At 33.8% G+C, this 17,700-nt stretch overlaps 2 protein-coding genes across 12 annotated transcripts; both read right to left on the bottom strand.

Moving 5' to 3' along the window:
* Nucleotides 1-1,600: 1,600 nt before the first annotated feature.
* Nucleotides 1,601-8,865, bottom strand: LOC145574690 (type I inositol polyphosphate 5-phosphatase 4-like). Of its 11 annotated transcripts, XM_081632534.1 has the most exons (12): nucleotides 8,460-8,865; nucleotides 7,998-8,055; nucleotides 7,759-7,831; nucleotides 6,833-6,909; nucleotides 6,438-6,622; nucleotides 6,038-6,101; nucleotides 5,817-5,921; nucleotides 5,573-5,723; nucleotides 5,391-5,406; nucleotides 4,943-5,106; nucleotides 4,380-4,649; nucleotides 1,601-2,054 (listed from the first exon to the last, which is right to left on the bottom strand). In XM_081632534.1, exons 1-4 carry the CDS (start codon nucleotides 8,635-8,637, stop codon nucleotides 6,847-6,849), a joined length of 372 nt encoding a protein of 123 aa, XP_081488660.1. In that variant the 5' UTR covers nucleotides 8,638-8,865; the 3' UTR covers nucleotides 1,601-2,054; nucleotides 4,380-4,649; nucleotides 4,943-5,106; nucleotides 5,391-5,406; nucleotides 5,573-5,723; nucleotides 5,817-5,921; nucleotides 6,038-6,101; nucleotides 6,438-6,622; nucleotides 6,833-6,846. The 11 variants fall into 11 exon arrangements, with proteins under 11 accessions (XP_081488660.1, XP_081488667.1, XP_081488665.1 ...); XM_081632541.1 differs by having other exon boundaries at nucleotides 6,038-6,622; nucleotides 7,759-7,835; XM_081632539.1 differs by having other exon boundaries at nucleotides 6,038-6,622; nucleotides 6,833-6,898; nucleotides 7,759-7,835.
* Nucleotides 8,866-10,044: 1,179 nt separating this feature from the next.
* Nucleotides 10,045-16,648, bottom strand: LOC145576485 (histone H3-like centromeric protein CENH3). The gene is made up of 5 exons (XM_081634243.1): nucleotides 16,534-16,648; nucleotides 16,033-16,246; nucleotides 13,193-13,267; nucleotides 12,371-12,446; nucleotides 10,045-11,353 (listed from the first exon to the last, which is right to left on the bottom strand). Exons 2-5 carry the CDS (start codon nucleotides 16,216-16,218, stop codon nucleotides 11,298-11,300), a joined length of 393 nt encoding a protein of 130 aa, XP_081490369.1. The 5' UTR covers nucleotides 16,219-16,246; nucleotides 16,534-16,648; the 3' UTR covers nucleotides 10,045-11,297.
* Nucleotides 16,649-17,700: the final 1,052 nt, after the last annotated feature.

Here is a 17,700-nt window from a genome sequence, read left to right as displayed (position 1 = left end):
GCCGCACCTGTAAACTAAGAGAGAGAGTCCACTTCATAAGACTAAAGGGAGGTTCCATCCCAAAACTATATGGCAATAGGAAGTTTAGCCCCTTAGTCTTATAAAGTATTTGAGTCTTTCAACTTTTATCAATGTGGGACTCTTACATGTGTTATTTGGTGGGATATACTTCAACACTCTTTCTCTTGCCCCATTTCTTTCTCTCTCTCTCTCTCTCTCTCTCTCTCTCTCTCTCTCTCTTGACACATTTCCCTCTTCCAACTCTCTCTCTCTCTCTCTCTCTCCCCCTTTTCCTCGTTCATTCCCTTCTATTCCTCACTTTCTCTCCCTCTCCTCTCTCTCACCCACTCCTTTTCACCAAATCCAATTGCCGAAAGCTACTCTCCGTTACTTGCTTATTCTGTTTCTCCACCCTCCCCTTTAGCTTTCTCTATCTTGCCCTCGTCTTTTATGATTATGAACATTTTTTAAAGTTTCTAAAAAATATTATCATCTCCTTACTCAATCACACTCTAAAAAGTATTCTCCTCCATTCTTTTATTTCCCAAAACTCTTCCTTGAAAAATATTGTTTCGAAAAATATTGTTTATCTCTTCCTTGATAAATATTGCTTATTTGGATATGATAATTTTGCTTCTCGAGTAGGATTAAATTGTTATTCCGTCACTAACTCTTACAAATATTTATAAACGATTATCTATGAATGATTTTTTAAAAAATAATTTAATTTTGAATTCCTGCCTTGATTTACTGAATTTTTATTCTAAACATTAGAGAAGATTTGTGCATATCGATCGGCCATAAATTTTTATTTAGCCTACATGCTTGGTTCATAATTATTGTTGTTCACTTGTTCTTTTCCTCAATCTCTCTCACTTTTTCTCTCTATATATTTGTGGTAATTAAAAATTAGTAGGTTTAGTAGAGTAGAGTATAGATTGTAGGCAATGAATTAAACAACAGTTGAAAATCATAAGTATGTTGATTTTCTTAAGTGATCTTTCTTCTTAAGTGATTGTTCTTCTTAAGTAATCTTTCTATTTTTAAATGAGTGGTCTTACTTTTTAGTTGATTTTTCTTAAATGGTCTCTCTCTAGTATTTTATTAGTAACTCTTCTAAGTTAATTTCTCATAATTTATTAAGTAATTTTTGTCAAGTAGTCTTTTTTTTTTTTTTAAAGTGATTTTTCTTAAGTGCGGTGATCCTTCTCAAATGATCTCTCTTAATTAGTCTCTCTCTCTCTCTCTCTCTCTCTTTCTATCTCTCTCCAGTGATTAGAAAATGTAATTAGCTAAAGTGGTTCATCATTTCATTAGTAAGCTTTTTCGTAAGATAATTGCTCTAATTTTTAAGTGTTCTCTCTTTCTCTCTCTCTCCCTTAATAATGAACTTGGAAAACTTAATAAAATGGAAATTTAAAAATAGTAAATATTATAGAAGTTTTTTTTATTGCTGCAAGTAATTATTATAGAAGTTAATTGTTCAAAAATAAGTTTTTGAATTAATTAAGGAAATCTATAATGAACGCAGCGTAAATAACGTTTTGTCTTTGTGATTTGAAATGAATATTTTAAATCTAATAAAGAAGACTGTTGATCATTACAACAAAATTAATAAATGTAACAAGAATACAGCGAAGACAACAAGAAATTACAACAATATTTTTTTAATCACGAGCTAAACAAATTAATAAATGTTACAACTTATGATGTAACAAATTCAAAGACTCGAGACTTGTACAACAAATAAAGGTGAAACCATTAATTTCTGACATAGGTTCGTAGGGAGGATCATTAGAGGAGACCATTGATCAGGCACCATAAGGAAGTAGGCTGTCATAGCTTTCCTAAACTGCTTCTTATATTGATCAGGAGAGGTGGCTGTTGGTTTTGCATTCTTTGGACCACCAAGAATTCACGAGGCCTTCACCCAAGTCTCAAGGTGCTTGTCCAATGCATATTGAACCATGAAATCAATAATACGGAGTAACTACCAGCTCCCTTTTTTCTTCGTCAATACCAACCAACAATGAATAATCCATCACATCAATTGACTACAGAAAATAGACATACAAATAGTCAGAAGACAAGCAACAACGATAAATCTTCCAAAAAGCTAGATCCAACGCAAGCACTGAATACAAGGTTCAGATTTAGATACATGATTATTTAAATCCAAAACACAATGAAAATAACATTTGCCCAAAATTGTTTCTCCAAAAGGCAAGTACAGCGGCAAACCGAGAGGGAGCATAAACAAGTAATTGTAAGTTGTCACCAACAGCTTCTTATTTAGTTCTTTCAAAGTGACAGTAATTCTTTCTATTAGAAAACTACGGCTTGGTTGGTCTCAACTTCCATCCCTAACGTCTAGTATAAAATCTACCAACCCAAAGGAATTGATCATGTCCCAGAAATTAACCCTGAATCCTAGAGGTTAAATTTTATACCCATATTAACATGACTAATAACAACAATCTAAAGTCTTTTTAAAACATTCCCTTGTCTTCTTCCTCCCCCAAACTCTTCAACTTTACAAAACCAACCTTCCCCATGTCTTCTCCTTGCCAATTAATATAATAGTAAGTAATATGATCTTTACCTCTTTTTATTTTCCCTCACTTGATTGTCAGAATTTATCGATAATCCTAAAGCCACTAAAATATCAAAATCAATTGTTCTCTCTTCTATTTCCCCTCTTCTTGATAACACCATAGCACATTTCTCAGTTCTAAATCCTCATTTATCAGCTATGTTACCTTTTTTCACCATTATATAGAGGTAAAAGACCTTCTCAAGTAAGTTTAATAAACTTCCCTTCCATCGACTAATCAGAAAAGGAGAAGGAGCATGCCAGAAACCATTACCAATAAGCAATTGAAGAAAATGCCTCCTACAAAGCATGGTATTTTTTCCCCAATAGCATAATAAAAACTTCCGAAAATCCATAATCAATGGATAAAATCAATTTTGACAATCTAAAACAAAAGGTCTCTCCCTGAATGCAAATGATGATGTGATAATACAGTAAAATTTCACAATATATAAAATTGAAACAGTGGTGATTACTATATACATTCATACACAATTTCATACAATCAGTGGTGATTACTATATACCTTCATGCACAATCACTAATCAACCTTTAATAAACTCGACATTTCCAAATTATTCATATCTCAAAAAGTTCATCCTCAACAAAATACTCGAAAAGGCAACTGATCATGTATAACAACATGGGAAAAATTATTTAAAGTACAACGAACGCAACAAATTATTATAATCGCTTTACATATAGTCAACTGAATATGAGTTCATTGCATAATTAGAGGAATTGAGAAAATTGGAACTAAACTCATAAAAAAACACCCTTATCCTACTAAAACCTAAATCCAAAGAATCACTTTCCTTGTTAAGAAAATTGGAACTTATCTCATAAAAAACACCCAAATAAACCTGTAGATTAATCCATCGAATATCAAACTCCAAATAAATTCACCGAAAGAAAAAGAAAATTCAAGTGAAGAGGGGAATTTTATTAACAAAGAAGGATACCCTTGAAAAATTAAAGTTATGTCTTTTTTTTTTTTTTTTAATTCCTAAATTGCTTTCTCTAATTAAAAAATCAGTTACCTATTCCTAAATTGAAGAGGAGATGCAGCTTGAGAAGAGCTTGAGAAGAGCTACCTGGGAAGAAGCGTTTAATCTCCTCAAACTAGTGTATGGCCCGGGGGATGCTCCGGGTTGTTACTTTGAACACTTGTAATTGAATAAATATATTCATTCTTTATTATTTATTTATTCATTATTTGTTTATTTTTAATAGTTTTGCATTAAATCTTTGAATAAATTAATTATGGAACAACTATTGACTATTTATATAAACATGTTCTTTGTATAAAATTTATAATGTAATGAAAATAAAAACATAATTATTATCATAATAATAGAATCGATTTTTTTTGTAAGAATTGCAGTTCTTAATGGTTCAGATCTCTAATCCATATGTATTTATGAGTCGAATAAAAAAACATGATTAATTTATGTAGATGAGATGGTAAGTCATCTAACGTGTATTTTTATGGTTGTGAGTTCGAATCTGCATTTTTCAAATATGAATATGATGACGTGGCGAGGGTGCCATGTGGCACATAAACATTTTTAGGAACGCTTTTTAATATATAAGTATAGATTGGTCAAGTTGACCTTAAACTCACCCACGAACCTCCATATTCTTCTCAATCTCCTCCTTTTTCACCATGAAAATCGACAAAGCAGAGCAGTTGAGCTCCTCATTAGACTTATTAAGTAACACTGCTATTTGAAGAAGGGGGGAATTTACCTTAAAGAATCATGAGAGAGAAATGGAAGATAATTACCTCGGAAGCCGATCTAATGATGGAGACAAAGGTCAGACGTTGCTTTGATGGATAACTCAGAGTAAACTTCAATGGAGGTACAATGTAAAAGCTGAAAAAACGACACCTACCACCGCCCTTATCCGCTGTTAAGCTCTTTTCTCCCCTCTTCCGATTTCTTATCTCTACCTTCCTCTAGCCTAAGCTGCAGAATTTCTAGAGGTATTTGACAAAAATTGTTGCCTCGTCTTCCCTTCCTCTCATCGTTTTCTTCATTCTTTAATCTTAAAACTGAAATGAAACCACAAAACTTCAAAATGTAAGAATTTTAAGGAAACAAATACAATGTAAAATAGAATTATGAACATGAGGAAAATCATCTCACATGTTTGATTAGCAAGAAATATTAAGGGTGAATATCAAAATAGATAATAAAAACTGCAACTATTTACTATCATTCTTAAGCTCCTACTATAACAAATAATAATTATTGTTTGCGACACGTATTTCTGCATAGAAGTTCAGGTACTTTCAGGATTTGAAAGTGATATTAAGTGCCTCAAAGAAAAGAGCAAAGGAATTACCTGATTGTTTGATTTTCAAATATCAATCCCTTTAATAGAAATTGAATCCTGTGTATCCAGGTCTTTGTGGCAATAGCTCTTCCACTTCTATACGAGCACTAGAGCAGCTCATACTTTTCCTGATTTTGCCTCGACTGAGAGACTCTACCTCAGCCAAAAAGACGCTGTAAACAGGCAACCAACAGTCTAAACAGATGTTATAACCCTCACATGTCTACTCACCAAATGTATATTGGACATAATATTAATTAACAATAACATAATTCTTGTTTAATGTTATTTGGGTTTGTACCATTTAAAGAACATATAATCGAACATTTGGTAGACAACCCAATTGACTTTTTCACATTATATAAAAATGGACAAATTCAAATCAACCAACATAAAGATATGCTGAAAAAAAAACCAACAAATTGACAATAATGACAGAAATTATATAACAACTTACGCTTAATCAACAATGGCTGAATCAAATAACCCCACAAAAAAAAAAGGTATCAATAAAATTAAAATTAGAGAAATTTAAAAAAATAAGGAAGAAATTAGTTAATACCAGAAGAAAAATGGAAGATGAAAATATCAGTATCAGTAGGCAAAAGTATACAATATGAAAATATACATAAGATTTACCATGCAGGAATTCTTTGTTTCTCTTTTTGATGAGTATCAGCACCTGCATATATCTATCCAAATTATGGAAGTACTTGTATGTAGGAGGTAAGTATATCTTTCCTTCATTCCATCCCTCAAAAACACGTCCCTTCCTCTGTTCAATGCGCAGCTGCATAAAACACAAATTCAGACCAAGTATTATTCTGCATATGCAGAAAATAATTTCTGCAAAAACCAGATGCTTTGTAATTCAGAAACATGCCTGGTCCTTCTGTAGCAGGGCTTTCCAGTTTCTCATCTCAACAAGAGCCTTGGCAGTTCGGTAGGTAGTGCAGTTCAGTAATTCAAATCCCCAAGCCAAATTCGACTGTAATGAAATTTAACACATATCACAAGTTGGCCAATGACTCAATGAGCTGCTATTTGCCAAAGCTACCAAATAAGAAGTAATAGATAAGTAATAGACTTGAGAAGAGGTCTTACTCATGGTCCATAATGTGCTGAGGGGAAGGCTCATCTCCCATGGTCCATACCCGTATGTTCAAACCTCAAAATTATGATAAAAACACAGCCTTAAATTTATTCCTTGAATTGATTTTTGGAATATTAACTCAAACCTAACACATTCTAAAGACTAATATTTGACAAATAGAGAACATAGGTCAGAGTGGTAAAATAAAGGTTTAGTTATCAACAAAAATTGCCTTAATTGCAAATTTGCAAGCTGAAGTCAACAAACAACCTAAGCTAATTTTGCTTTCTAAGTTTAGCCATTTTTAAAATTTTCATATTGGAGACATAATCTGGAGCTATATTGTAACTCTTTGCTAATCATGCCACCCAAAAATTAAAATTAAACAAAACAACCAAATTAAACACTCACATAAGAAAGTAGTAGTTTTACTAATCCCAACTTAATAACTCCACAATAAATTTCTCCAAATAAGACAACCCATCTTTAGTCAAGCTTCGCAACTGGAGCCAGTTGGCCAACCCAATCAAACCCGACCTGTAGTAGAAATAATACTGCGACATCACCATGGGGCATAAGCATCTCTCGTCATCTAGCTGCAAACCCAAAACAAAACCTATCAAAAACCATTGATCATAGTAAAATCTAAAATTTGCATTTTTAAAAAAATAGGGAAGGATGGAGAAAGGGGAAGAATGAAGATTGGAGAGATTGATACATGAAAGAAAAGAGAATGAGAGAGAAATGTACAGAACCATGTAAACAAGAATTTCAGCAACATAAAGGAATTTGAGTGTAGGAGCTACCTTTCTGCAAAGTTTCAAGCTCTAACTTTAGCATCCAACACTGTGTTATCACTCCCTGGCTGTTGTCTGAAACAGAACTAATTAAAAATGCTTTTCCTTATAGCTCCATGTAACATAAGTATATAAAAGCAAGCAGATTAGAGCAACATTATTGTATGGCACATCTAATTTCACCCACATTAGTTAGCATAACCCAAACATTATAATTTTACCCCCAATGTTAAGTTGAAACGGGACTACCAAACATCATACACAAAGAAAATCATACGGAGTATAATTTAACAAAATCCCAAGTTTAGCAAACCCCATCATAATTAACATGCTTAAACCACAAAAAATAAATCACAATCCCTAATATGGAAAAAGGACTCAGTTGATTGAACTTAAAACCCTAGAAATTTCAAGTGAAATTTGACATTCTATAGCTCAATTGCATCAAATTGAAAAAAACTGTACAACCCAGAAAATTTCTACTCAATATACTAACAGTCTAATATTTGACAACTCAATTAAATACAAACAATTAATATAATTTCAATTCATTCACAAGAAAGTTACTCAATTTAAAGTTCAAGCACCCAATTAGTAAGCTCAACAAAAAGAAATCAAACAAAATCCAAGAAAAATTCAAATAATTATGAACTTAAACTAATGAAACCCAGAAAAAATTAGAGGGAAATGCAACTTACATATTGAAGAATTAGAACAATTTAATAAGTAAATAATTTCCAAAATCAAAACAATTTTTCCTAACAAATCACATAATTTCATAAATGCATGCTCTTGGAAAATCATAGCTAAATTCTAAGAAGAATTTCAAAACCACCCTCCTAGCCTGTAATTCATGGTTTAGCAAAATTCAAAAATCACCCATCCAAATTAATTCGTTTTAATCAAGCCAATAAATAAATGGAGAGATATGGTACCTGTTTGAGATGCCAAGAGCTTCCATAACCAAGGTGCAATTGCGATTGGAAGAATGACTCGTTATTTCTCTGTCTAACTTCAAAATCAACAATTCAAAGATATCAAATTAACCTCAAACCCAAAACCAAAGAAAAATCAATTTAAACAATTTGAGGAATCCCACAGTAAGGCTTAAAAATAAAAATAAAAATAAAAAACACATGAAAAAAAAAAACAAATAATATCACACTCAGTCTACCTCGCGATGTGCATATCGATGAAATCGACAGTCTGAAATTTGAGTGAAGAGGCGTCTTCTGCAATTGAATTTAGATTAAGTTGGATTAGGTTTAGAGGCCAAAACCCTAGATTTGGAAGTTGAATATCAAAAGATTTGTTCTGAACTCATAAGCTACATTGAGTTATAATCCAACAAAGTGATTATACAAGTATGTAATTTTGCTCATAAATTCAAGCAGCAACATTTCAAATTAAGAAATAAAAAAATAAATAAAAAGCAAATTAACAACAACAATCACTAATTTCCATCCTAAACCATTAAATTACATAACAAGACATTCAAATTTTCCACCACCATTTCCCAATTCATAAATTTCATAAACCCAAACAAAAATGCACCATCTTTCAAAAATCCAAGAAAACCCCATTTCAAAAACGAAAAATATAAATCAAAATTAGGGTTTAAACAAAGACTACTTACGAGAAGGAAAATAATCAGGAGCTCTTGAAAACCACGACTCGGAAAATCTCGACTCATCTTCAGACTCAGGACGAGTGAAATCAAAGAACCGAGTCGCATCAAACTCGTAATCAAAATCAATCTCAAAAACATCATAAACATGAACTATCTCCTCCTCCATTTCCATTGCTTCATCCATTTTTCTGGGTTTTTGTGCACAAATTTAGAGAGAGAAACACTGAGGAGAATTAGGTGAGCATGGAAGAAGACAGAATTGAAGTAAGAGGAGAGAGAGGAACACGTGTTGCCGCAAGGGAAAAGAGGACCACTCATGTGCACATGCAAACAAATTGAAGGGCAATATAGGGAGTTCACTGTAGATAAGGAAACCAAAGGCAAAATACAGGGGTAAAATCGTCCGGCCACTATTCATAAGGATTCAAGACTTGAGCAATTCTTATTTGTGATCCCCGCCTTTTATAGGGTAAGGATACGGATAACATGTACAAGTAACGAATTGTTTTGATCACAACAATAGTTCTATAAAGAGTTACATGTCGTGTTACCTATATGGATTTGTAGCCTTGGATTATAATAATCAATTCCAAGCTCCCAACCATGAATATTTTTTTTAAAAGGTTCCTATTATCGATAACTCACGACGGTCCAAATGTGAGGGGGACGGGTTCTTAAAAGTGCCTAACCTATTATGACCTGGTAAAATGATTCTAAGGTTGCTACGTGTTGAATCTTCCTCTCCTGGTCTATCTACCATTGCACCCACCATTAGGGGTGTTCAAAAAAACCCGACCCGGTTGTCCCGTCCCGATTTCCCGATGACCCGCAAAAAACCCGATGGGAAATTAGCATTTTTTTCTGTTTTTTTGGGTCGGGTACCCGTCCCGGTAAAATAACAATTTCGTGGGCCGGGACATGGGACAAGCTTTGCTATTCTCGGGTACCCGGATACCCGTTAAAAAATAAAAATAAAATTTCTTACTCCCCACCCAGCCCAGCCAACCCACTTAGACTTAGGGTTTCATTTTCGTACTACTATTCCTCACAAACTATTCAGCCGCTATACCTCTCTAATTCTCTATCCTCTAGTTTGTTCCTCTGTATTCCAGCCACTCTCTCTATCTCTCATGAAGTTCTTCTTCTTCAGCATATCCCACCGCCACAACTACACTACAATATCTCCATTAAATTAAATCTGCATAAAACTAAAGTTTTATTTATTTTTTTTTCAATTTCATATATAAATGTACTAAAATTCTCAGATCTTAGTAATATTCTTCCCCAACCTCTTCATTATATGGTAAGTCGCTGTTTTAGTGTTCAAATGCCTGTCAAAATGATTGAACATTGCTGTTTTCATAATTGGATATTGATTTTAAGAACTTAAATTTTGATTTTTGGTAAATGTAGTCTAATTTATTGATCAGTAGCATTCCTATTTGAAATTAGATCATGGTCCAACTGTCCAGCACACTACTTGTCTTGATATCAACGCTAACAAGCTATATCACATATTCATCTTTTTTTTTTTTTTTTTTGTTAGAAATAATTATCAATGTGGCAGAAGCCTTGTTCTTGAGATGTTTTTGAACTTGTTTATGTATTTGGCAACATTAGCAAGCAATTGGATGTTTAATTTCGATATCAACATTTGATTTTTTTTTTTAAAAAGAAACCGGGTACCCTATGACCCGACCCGAGAAATTCGGGTACCCGAAACCCGGGTACCCGAGTTTCTCGGGTCGGGACATGGGCCGACGATTCAACTACCCGGTAATCCGGGTACCCGAAAAACCGGGTACCCGGATTTGAACACCCCTACCCACCATACCCTTAACCATCAATGCACCCAAGTTTTCATACCACCTACCTTTCCTTGTCATCCCCATCTTTAACCAATTCCACCCTACGACCCATGAATTGAATTAAGCCACCAAAGCCATACCGAAATTGCAAGCGAGAGTGGTGGTAGCAATATGGTTCATCAAACATTATTGTTGTTGGTAGCTAGGATAGGGTGTGTGGCAGCTAGTAGATAACATGAAGATGGTGTAAAGGATGGAGGTGGGTGTTTAGAGTGGCGGAGGATTAGCTTTTTAATAACTCCTAACGAAAACAAGACATGGCATTATTAACGAATATTAATCGACCCAGCCGGTAAAAATGGGTTAGGAGTCGTTGTTAGCACCCCCCCAAAGTTAGGACCATCCTAAAATGATAGATAGTAGGGATCGTTCAAAGAGGACAAGTCATTTACTCACTACTAACGTTAATATTTTGTAATACTATTACATAAATAAATAAATAAATAAATAATAAATAAATAAAATATATTATAAGGAGTTCAGAAACAAATGAGTTCTCAGGCAAAACGAATTTGAAATGCTAACATTATGTGCTATCTACTTAAAATCACTGATTTATCTCCAGTCAAACATTATGTGCTTCACATTTCAGCATTCTATAGTTGACAACAAAAGGTTGTCTGTAAGATGCTATAATAGCAAACAAAGGCGCAATAGTGACACAGCAGTGCTATCTTCGAGCAAATGGGAACCCGCTCTTCTCTGTAAGTTCCTCTTGACCGAACTGTCAGTATGTTTTGACACAAAAAAGATTAGAAAGTAGTTGTTCTCAAGATGCTGGTTTCCAATAACCAGTAAAATCAAACAATTGTTCTTAGCCACACAACATAAACTGCATTTGCCACTAAAAAAGGATGCTACATCATGAGTTGCTCAGTTTCCATCTGGTGATTCTGATTACATTGGACTACAGTCTACTGCAGTATATACAGGTGAAATCAACAACTAATACAAGTGTTTGGCCTATAAATATCAGTCACCAGCCCCTTTCTCTCCCTCCAATCCTTCGCGCCAATTCGAAATCCTTTTTCACTGCACCAAAATTGTAAATCAGAAGAGAAATCCAGCAGGAAGGCAACCAGTCAAAATATACCATTTTTCAACTAGTTTAAAGAGAATTCTGCAAAAATTGAGGCCTTGCCTTTTGTGACTTAAACAATCATTACATAAGGCTTAAAATTTATAATTTGATGATTACATGACCCCAAATGATAAAAAAAAAAACTGTCCACAACTTTAACATATATATGAACAGGAACGCTTATGGCTCATCTTCATCAGATCATCAAGAATAGGAAGAATGCCTGCACTTGTGGGCAATTGCCAAATTGTCTAAACCCCTTTCTTTTGTATTTTAACTAGGGCTACATCCAATGATTTTAATATTCTACCACTAGCAATTAATTTATTTCAAACCAACCCGCTTACTATCAATTACATGGTTGTTATCTTTTATTATTTTTTTTTTCTTACTGAGTATTTTATGGTGGATTGGTGGTTAGCAGACAAAAACCAATGCCTTAAGCCAAAGCTAAAGGGAACAAGGATGAAGAATGCATAAAAACTTATCTATTTTGGATATCTGATGCTAAGTTTGCAGAGGTGTGCAAGTCAACAAATATATTATATCCCTGGAAATAGAAGCTTAGTTGCACTCAAGCAGGATAAATCATGACACTCAGCAACATGATTTATAGAAAGTTCTGATAAAGCAAATCAAGTCAATTATGAGGTGAAACACCCTTTAAGAATCAGGATAAGACTTATCCAGAGAAATAACATGAAGTGTAATTATAAAGTGAATTAATTTCTTAGAGAAATTATGAATTAGCTAGGAATTAATTGAGCACAATTGCAGCAGCTACTAGACAAGATATAGTAGATGCATCGAACAAACATGGACACAAGATTCAGCATTAATTGCAGAGGACAATTTTCTAACCAAAAAATAAAAACCTATTGGCCAGATTTTTGGTCATGAAATTGATACCCAGTTGTGTTAACTTAATCCATAACAGAAGCAACCCCCAAATAACTCCAAACACTTACTGAGTGTAACTCGTTTGGCATGAATGGCACAAAGCATCCCATCTTCGAACAAACGAACAATGAAAGCCTCCGCAGCCTACACACAACAAACTATCTATTAAGCACATGCATAAAGGATTTTAACAAAAGCATCTGAACATAAAGAAATATAATTATTGAAATCAAGAATCTGGACTTATACAAAGTCTCACTAGTCAAAGCCAGAAGTTTTCAGAGAAAAAAATAAGATGGGGTGGGCCGGTGGGGTGGGGTTGGGGTTGGGGGGGGGGGGGGGGGGAGTACAGTTGGCCTCCTTCATAATCGTAAACAACAAAGACTGGATGTCCTTTCGAGTCTAGATAGAGAAAAGAAGTCAAACAACCACATATTAGGAAGAGAGCATGAAGTAAATAAAGTACTTAAAGCTTAAAACACATGATGTCAAAAGATTCTAAACTCAAAAGAGTGCTTCATTATCCGATAAATTCAACATTCTGAAGGACCTAATCCTGTGCAAAAAGTTAGTCTTTCCCCCTTTCTGTCAATTGTTTTCATGGTAAATATTTATCTATTTCTCAATCTGATTCCCAATTTAGCTATGAAAACACATTAAAAAATATTAATAAAAAAGTTAAAAAAAATAAGGCCATCAAATTATACAGTAATGAGTGTGTAGGGATCAATAAGAAGAGATTGTTTCAAATCCTGTTTGACTAACCTAAGACAATGCCCAAACACAAGCATAAACCAAGTTATGATTGACACAGATACACTTCTGGCAGAAATATAATACAGACTAAAATCTGGACTTAGAAATTAAAAGATCATAAAATAAGGTCTAACCTCTTGAATGGCCATCAGAGCTTCAGCTTGCCAACGACCAATCATAGGGGAGAACTGGTGAGTAATCTCTCTCACCTATAAAAATAACTGTCAGTGAGGTGGTGTATACCAAAATTGCAAGAAATATAAGAGATAAAAGGTAGCAAGTTCTTTACCATAACAAAAAAGTTCTAAAAGCACCAAACCAACCATAAAAATTGTACTATAACAATAATAGATTAGTGCAGTCTCATTAAAACTTAAAAGGCATTGTTCTGATTAAACCCAAATTACATAGACATGAAAAAAGAGCCAAACCCGAAATTCTCCAACCCAACCTAGATGGGGGCATAATGGCATATAGCAAATCTAACCTAGTGCATTACATTTCGCAATAAAAAAAATAAAAAAATATGAAATATAAACATGTTAATTAAAATGAGATGATATTAAAATGAAATTCTAACAATGTCAGACCATCTTTCTCTATTTTGAACTCAACTGGCTATATTTTCCTTAATTTTATTTGGCAGAAAAATAAAGTTTCATTGTAACGTACAGGACAATTATCATTTGGGTGTGTTACGATTTAGATTGGCTTTTGATGCATTATTATAGTTTGGTTAGAATCAAAAAGACAAATGAAGGCTCACGCTCACTTCTTTCCACTTCATTGAACTTAGCTTTTCCATCTAATAGCTCTACCACTATCTAAGTGCTCCATTCACTTCTTACATTCATGGTTTCATTTAATTCTACTTCCCCAAGTCATTGAGAATTAAATTCACGGCTTCACACCAATAAAATTCTATCACGAGTTGATATTCTCTTACTCAATACATGAGCCAAATATCGAAAAGAACTTGGTAATGGGCACACATTAGTCATCTTACAAGTACCAAAGAGGAAAATACATTTCCCTTAATAAAGAATAGGATATGGACCAGCAAATTATACAATTTCCAAATAACATAAAGAAGTGAATCAAAGTGATCTTTCAAGAAGTATACTAATAAATCAAATACGTAGAACTCATGCTAGTATTTAGCATCCACAGTAGAAAAATGAATCAATCAAGAATTAGAGTGGATTGGAGTATCGGCTTTGAACTTGTGAATACATTTTTTGTAAGTACCAGACTGAGAATAAATTTAAGAGCTTTAGATTCAACAAGATCTAGGGTTCAACTTAGAAAAACTTATGGATTTGAGGACTGATTTGATAGTTGCTCAAACTGATGGAGAACACCCTATTATCGAAATTATATACTCAGTTCACATCAGATAGTAGTAGGTACTATTCCTACTCGCAAAAGTTAGCATCTGATTTACTCAGGCTTAATCAAAATAGAGAAATATTGGTTTATGCAGCATAAAAAAGGTTGATAGAGAAACTAAATTAACTGATTCATACAAGGATAGTAGAATGATCTTACATAGGCAATTTATTAGTTTAAGGCCTTGTTTGGTTGCAACAATTTTATGTAAGCACTCAAAATTCCTAGGAAATACATAAATGGTGTGTTATTTGGTTAAACAAAAAAAATGCAAAATGGAGGAAATAGAAATTCCTATTCCTAGGAATTTCAATTTCCCACATAATGTGGGAATTCATTTACCCACCTCCCCCTAGGTCAATCAAATTTCCTAGGAATTGTAATTTCCCTAATGCCAACCAAACACACTAAGCAATTTCCTAGGAATTGGAGGAAGAAAATAATTTCCCATGAATTGTAAATTACCATGGGAAGTTAATTCCCTTTGCAACCAAACGTGTCTAAAGACTTCGACCAACTCATGAATCACCTCAAATTAATATAAATCTCGAGAGCTTTTAATGAAAACCAATAGAAACTTTGACTGAAAGATAATGTGTTTTAGATTGGACAGCATACCCTTGTATTAGACAATACAGTAGCTTTTTACATGCAACTTGGTGATATCCCTAACTCCTGCAAGTCACAAAAGCAAGCAAGGGTCCTTTATTAATTATAGTTCCTTTGAAAGTAGTTTTCATGTATACTGCTTTAGGATGTGTTTTTATCATTAATGTTTTAATCTTCCTAACAACAGTACTCCCTCTAACTATACAAAGTATATTGTTATCATCCATGTTAATTTCACTGACTTTCTCTGACATCCTAAATTAGAATACATATGTTACTAGTTGTGGATTGAAAAGGTTATATTGGGATGTATGTTATATGCATTGGTTAACCAGATAAGATTGATACAATGGGACAAGCCAAAAGAAGGTGAAAATGTCTTTAAGTTGGAGGCAGTATTAGTATACAATGACATTTTTGAAAATGTCCCATCAACTGCGAAGGATTAGGTCAATAAGATAACACTAAAATGATTGGCTTATTACCTCACTAAGCTCTTATATGAACTTACAGTCAACAATCCACCTCTTTATTTGAGGAAAGTTCAGCTTCTATATACAAAAACAACAATTAAGTTTTTACATCTAAGTTTTTAATATATCAAATTAGATTGCCACCATATAAGAGAGAACATATCATCAACTCGGATACACCTCCACTTAAAGTATACCAAGGTACTGACAACAAACACTACTTCAATCCCAACTCTTAGCAAATGAAGCAAACCAGGGTTTACTAGGCTTCACATCAATCACCTTAAAGGGAATTATTGGAATTTTTTTATATTTTCAAATTTGGATTCATATACTTTCTCTAATACTTCTATAAACACTACATATTCCTACCTAAACAAAACTTGGTCTCATGTTAATAGTGGGTTAGACATTGCACAAAATGGCCAATTGAGTTTGTTTCTACCTAAACATGAGCAAAAAATTAAATATTGTTCAAATTGGTTGATGAAAATACTACATACTGTTCGGATAAAAGGCGCAGCAGGAATCAATGGGTTAACAGATTTCTGAAATTTGCGAATTTCCCTGAGAGCAACTGTGCCTGGCCGATGACGGTAAGACCGGCCCCGTCCCTTAGCCACGGCAGGAGTGGTGGCAGCCCCGGGTCTAGGGAGAGAAGCTCTTTTTTTAGTGTTCCGTTTAACCATTACACTTTACAGGGTTATAAACAAAAGCCTGCAATATATGAGCAACCAAATTTGGGTCAATTACAAAATTAAGCCCAAAAATCGCATATTATTGCACATGGAAAAATCATAACTTTAGAGCAACAACCTCAATTGCACATAGAAAAATCATAGCAACAAAAAACTCTCGAAATTATCTTTCAAAATTTCAGTAATTATAACCAATAATTCAATGGTCGGAAGAACCCTAGATTGAGTATAACAAGTAAAACAAAGATAATGTGGAACTAAACCAAAGTCTATAATGTGAAATTAATGTTAGGAAATGAATGTTACCTGAGAAGTTGTTTCAATGGAGGAGAGAAAGTTCTGAGCAAGCTTCAATGGAGGAGAGAAAGCTCTGAGCAAGCTTCAATGGAGAACTTTGCGCACGCTTAAAATGGAAGAGAGAGAGTGCTTAAATAAAATTGAAAAGCGGGAAAACAAATGAAACACAAAATACTAGCACTGTCAAAACGGTTTGACAGTTCGGTTTCGGTTCGGTTTGAAATCGGTTCGGTAGTTAATCGGGTCGGTTTGGAATCGGTTTAATTGTCTCGCGGGTCGGTTTTGGTTCGGTTTAAATAGTTATCGGTTCGATTCGGTTTCGGTTTATTCTTAAGCGGTTTTAATTCGGTTCGGGTTGTAAACAGTTCGGGTAGTAAACGGTTCGGTGCAGGCGGGTTGCGGTTTGTTAACGGTGCGGTGTAAGCGGTTTTTATCCCGGTTCAAACAGTTTCGGGTTGGAAACGGTTTCGGGTTAGAAACAGTTCGGTTCTTTTTTGGTTCGGTTTGTAACTGGTTCGGATCTTTTTCGGTTCGGTTCTTTTTCGGTTCAATTTATAATTGGTTCGGTTCTTCGATGGTTTAACCACTTTAACGTTATTCATATCGGTTCCATTTCAAGTTTACTAAATTACGGTTCGGGTCGGTTTTCGGTTTGAAAAAATAAATTGTTTATCGAGTTGTTTGGATTCGGGCACTTAAATGGCTTTGGTTTGAAATTTGATAGTACTTGCTAACCTTTTGCGTTCACAAGTTTTAAATAAAGTCGGCAAGTCGCGAATCATTTCATATTTAGGCAACATATTATAAACAAATTCTCATTTATTTTATAAATACATATTATGCTCTGTTTCAAGTTTAGTCATACTGATCTTACTAGTTTATTACGAAGTAGATTATAAGAATTAGTGTATTAATGTATTATTGTTATACAATTAGGTTATTATATGCTTCTTATTTAATCATTTATATACTACGCATACAATCATAATCATGACTTGATGAGTTCTTGACTTCTTGTGAAATGGAAATTTGCAATTTGGTAATTCGATACTTGATTAGTCAACAAGACTGATAATTATGAATCGTTTATCATTATATATTTTCATGAAATTATGAAGATATTACAAAGTGCTTTTATTTGTATAATGAAAGAAAACACTAATGAGTAATGACTAA

The sequence above is a fragment of the Chenopodium album genome, chromosome 13 (genome assembly GCF_948465745.1).
Source record: "Chenopodium album chromosome 13, dcCheAlbu1.1, whole genome shotgun sequence".
Classification (NCBI taxonomy): Eukaryota; Viridiplantae; Streptophyta; class Magnoliopsida; order Caryophyllales; family Amaranthaceae; genus Chenopodium; species Chenopodium album.
This window is presented reverse-complemented; position numbering and strand designations above follow the sequence as displayed.

Coding starts and splice junctions, on each gene's coding strand:
- LOC145576485 (XM_081634243.1), bottom strand. CDS start 16,218: ATGGTTAAACGGAACACTAAAAAAAGAGCTTCTCTCCCTAGACCCGGG. Junction 13,268..16,032: donor CTGCGCCTTTTATCCGAACA/GTATGTAGTATT, acceptor TTATTTTTATAG/GTGAGAGAGATTACTCACCA. Junction 11,354..12,370: donor TGCCAAACGAGTTACACTCA/GTAAGTGTTTGG, acceptor ATTTTGGTGCAG/TGAAAAAGGATTTCGAATTG.
- LOC145574690 (XM_081632535.1), bottom strand. CDS start 8,637: ATGGATGAAGCAATGGAAATGGAGGAGGAGATAGTTCATGTTTATGAT. Junction 8,056..8,459: donor TCCTGATTATTTTCCTTCTC/GTAAGTAGTCTT, acceptor ATTCAATTGCAG/AAGACGCCTCTTCACTCAAA. Junction 7,832..7,997: donor ATCGATATGCACATCGCGAG/GTAGACTGAGTG, acceptor TTTTGAAGTTAG/ACAGAGAAATAACGAGTCAT.